This window comes from Colletes gigas, unplaced genomic scaffold, assembly GCF_013123115.1.
Source record: "Colletes gigas isolate AHSC1104 unplaced genomic scaffold, ASM1312311v1 Colletes_gigas_Sc00181, whole genome shotgun sequence".
Classification (NCBI taxonomy): Eukaryota; Metazoa; Arthropoda; class Insecta; order Hymenoptera; family Colletidae; genus Colletes; species Colletes gigas.
The window spans coordinates 25,792-27,490 of record NW_025106804.1 but is presented as its reverse complement, the minus strand read 5'-3'; the positions used below and the strand labels follow the sequence as shown (position 1 = coordinate 27,490).

General features: G+C 48.9%; 1 protein-coding gene across 1 annotated transcript; it reads right to left on the bottom strand.

Moving 5' to 3' along the window:
- Positions 1 to 35: 35 nt before the first annotated feature.
- On the bottom strand, positions 36 to 1,415 carry LOC122404323 (the record flags this gene model as incomplete). The annotated part of the gene is made up of 1 exon (XM_043408259.1): positions 36 to 1,415. A coding segment is annotated over exon 1 (1,380 nt), but the record flags the coding sequence as incomplete, so codon positions are not given.
- Positions 1,416 to 1,699: the final 284 nt, after the last annotated feature.

Sequence of the window (1,699 nt, the reverse complement as noted above, 5' to 3'; positions counted from 1 at the left end):
GCTAATAGCACCGGCCTCGGTACGTCTGTACTTGCCGTACAGTGTGACGTAGTGGCCCGTGACGTAGCTGCTTGCGCGTTCGAGGTATCGGTGCCGGCTTTCGCCTTAGCCGTACGGCGCTGTGGAGGGGCGTTATCTCGCCGTTCCTCGCGCTTGCCGTTCGAATATTTCGATTTCGGCTTTTGGCTTTCCGCCTCTTTTTCGCGTTGTTCGAAATGCAACAGGATGTGATGCCTGCCACTGCATCTCGAACAACCTTGTTGGCTCCGGCAGCCTCTTACGTCGTGATCCAGGGCCAGACAGGCTATACATCCCTGACTGTCCTTTATGATCTGGTAACGTACCAGTGCGGAGAAACGCTTAAATGTGCCGCATTCCGAGAGTGCATGCGTTTGTCCGCAAATCGTGCACTTTCGCTGCGCAGGGGGGGAATCCACGACGGTGTTATGACTCCGTACTCGTGGCTTCTGTTCCTGTTTTGAGGCAATTTTGCGGTTATGTTCGTCAATTACGGACATAGCCCGCGCCTCCTGATCGAGGAATCTGAATATCTCCTCTATCATCGGATATTCCGTTGACATTTTGAGGGATCGTTCCCATTCCCCTTGCAACGCGGCATCAAATTGGCTCGCTACAATATGCGTGAGCAGCCAACTAAGCTGCTCTTCCGCTTTTCCTTTTTTAGCAAGGATAGCGAGTGCTTGCCGAAAGCCTATGGTAACCTGCTGAACACTCGACAGGTCGCCCTTTCGGATCTTTGTCAATCTCAGAATCCGATCAAGTAGCTTGATCAGTACCAAGCGTGGGAGCCCGAATTCTGCTTTCAGGGTCGACCACGCTACTGAGAAATTTGAATCCGTTATCGCAAGAGATGCGATAGCGGCTGCGGCTCTCCCGGTTATACAGGTGTTTAGGTATTGTAACCTTTGCACATCCGTTAACGTGGGGTTGTTTATTACTCCGGCGGTAAATAGGTCCTCGAAATGTTCCCATTTCGAAGGATCCCCGTCGAATTTCTCCAACCTCATCTTCGGGAGTTCGATCGGTATTGTTTGCTGGATTTCCGACATCACCGTCCTTGGACCTGTGGTGAGTCGGGTTATTTCCGCGGCCACATAGGCCTGGAACTCCAGAAACTCGTTTTCGGTTTCCCCCATGAAATCCCGTTGGAACAACTCGTAATCGTGTCGTTTCCCAGGAGGGAGAAGCCTACACACGACCATATACTGATCGTTCATCTGTTGCCACAGAGTTTTAACGTAATCGAGCCTTTCTTCCAGAATTTTCTGGGTATATTTGGCTCGACCCATCTTTTTGAGGTTGATGGATGCCCTATTTATCCGTTCCATCCCTCTGGTCAGGTTCTCGAGGTATGCCCCAAGGTCAGACCAGTCGGGATCGTTCGTAACGGACATAGTTGTTGAAGGTTAAACGCTTCTAAACAACCGTACACGGAAGAAACTCACGTGTTATACGTCCAACACTTCCCTTTCTCCGATTACCTCAATATCCGGCTCGAAGGACCTTATGTTAAAAAGTAATGAATATATACTTTTAACGTGTGAGTCCGGATAGAGGTGTGGGAGTATTATAGGGGAAGTGAATCGGACAAAAATGGTTTTCTTTTCGTCGGCCTTTAAGACCGACCTTTTATTCAAAAATAAGAAACAAAAGAAAAACCAAAGAACAATTATAATAA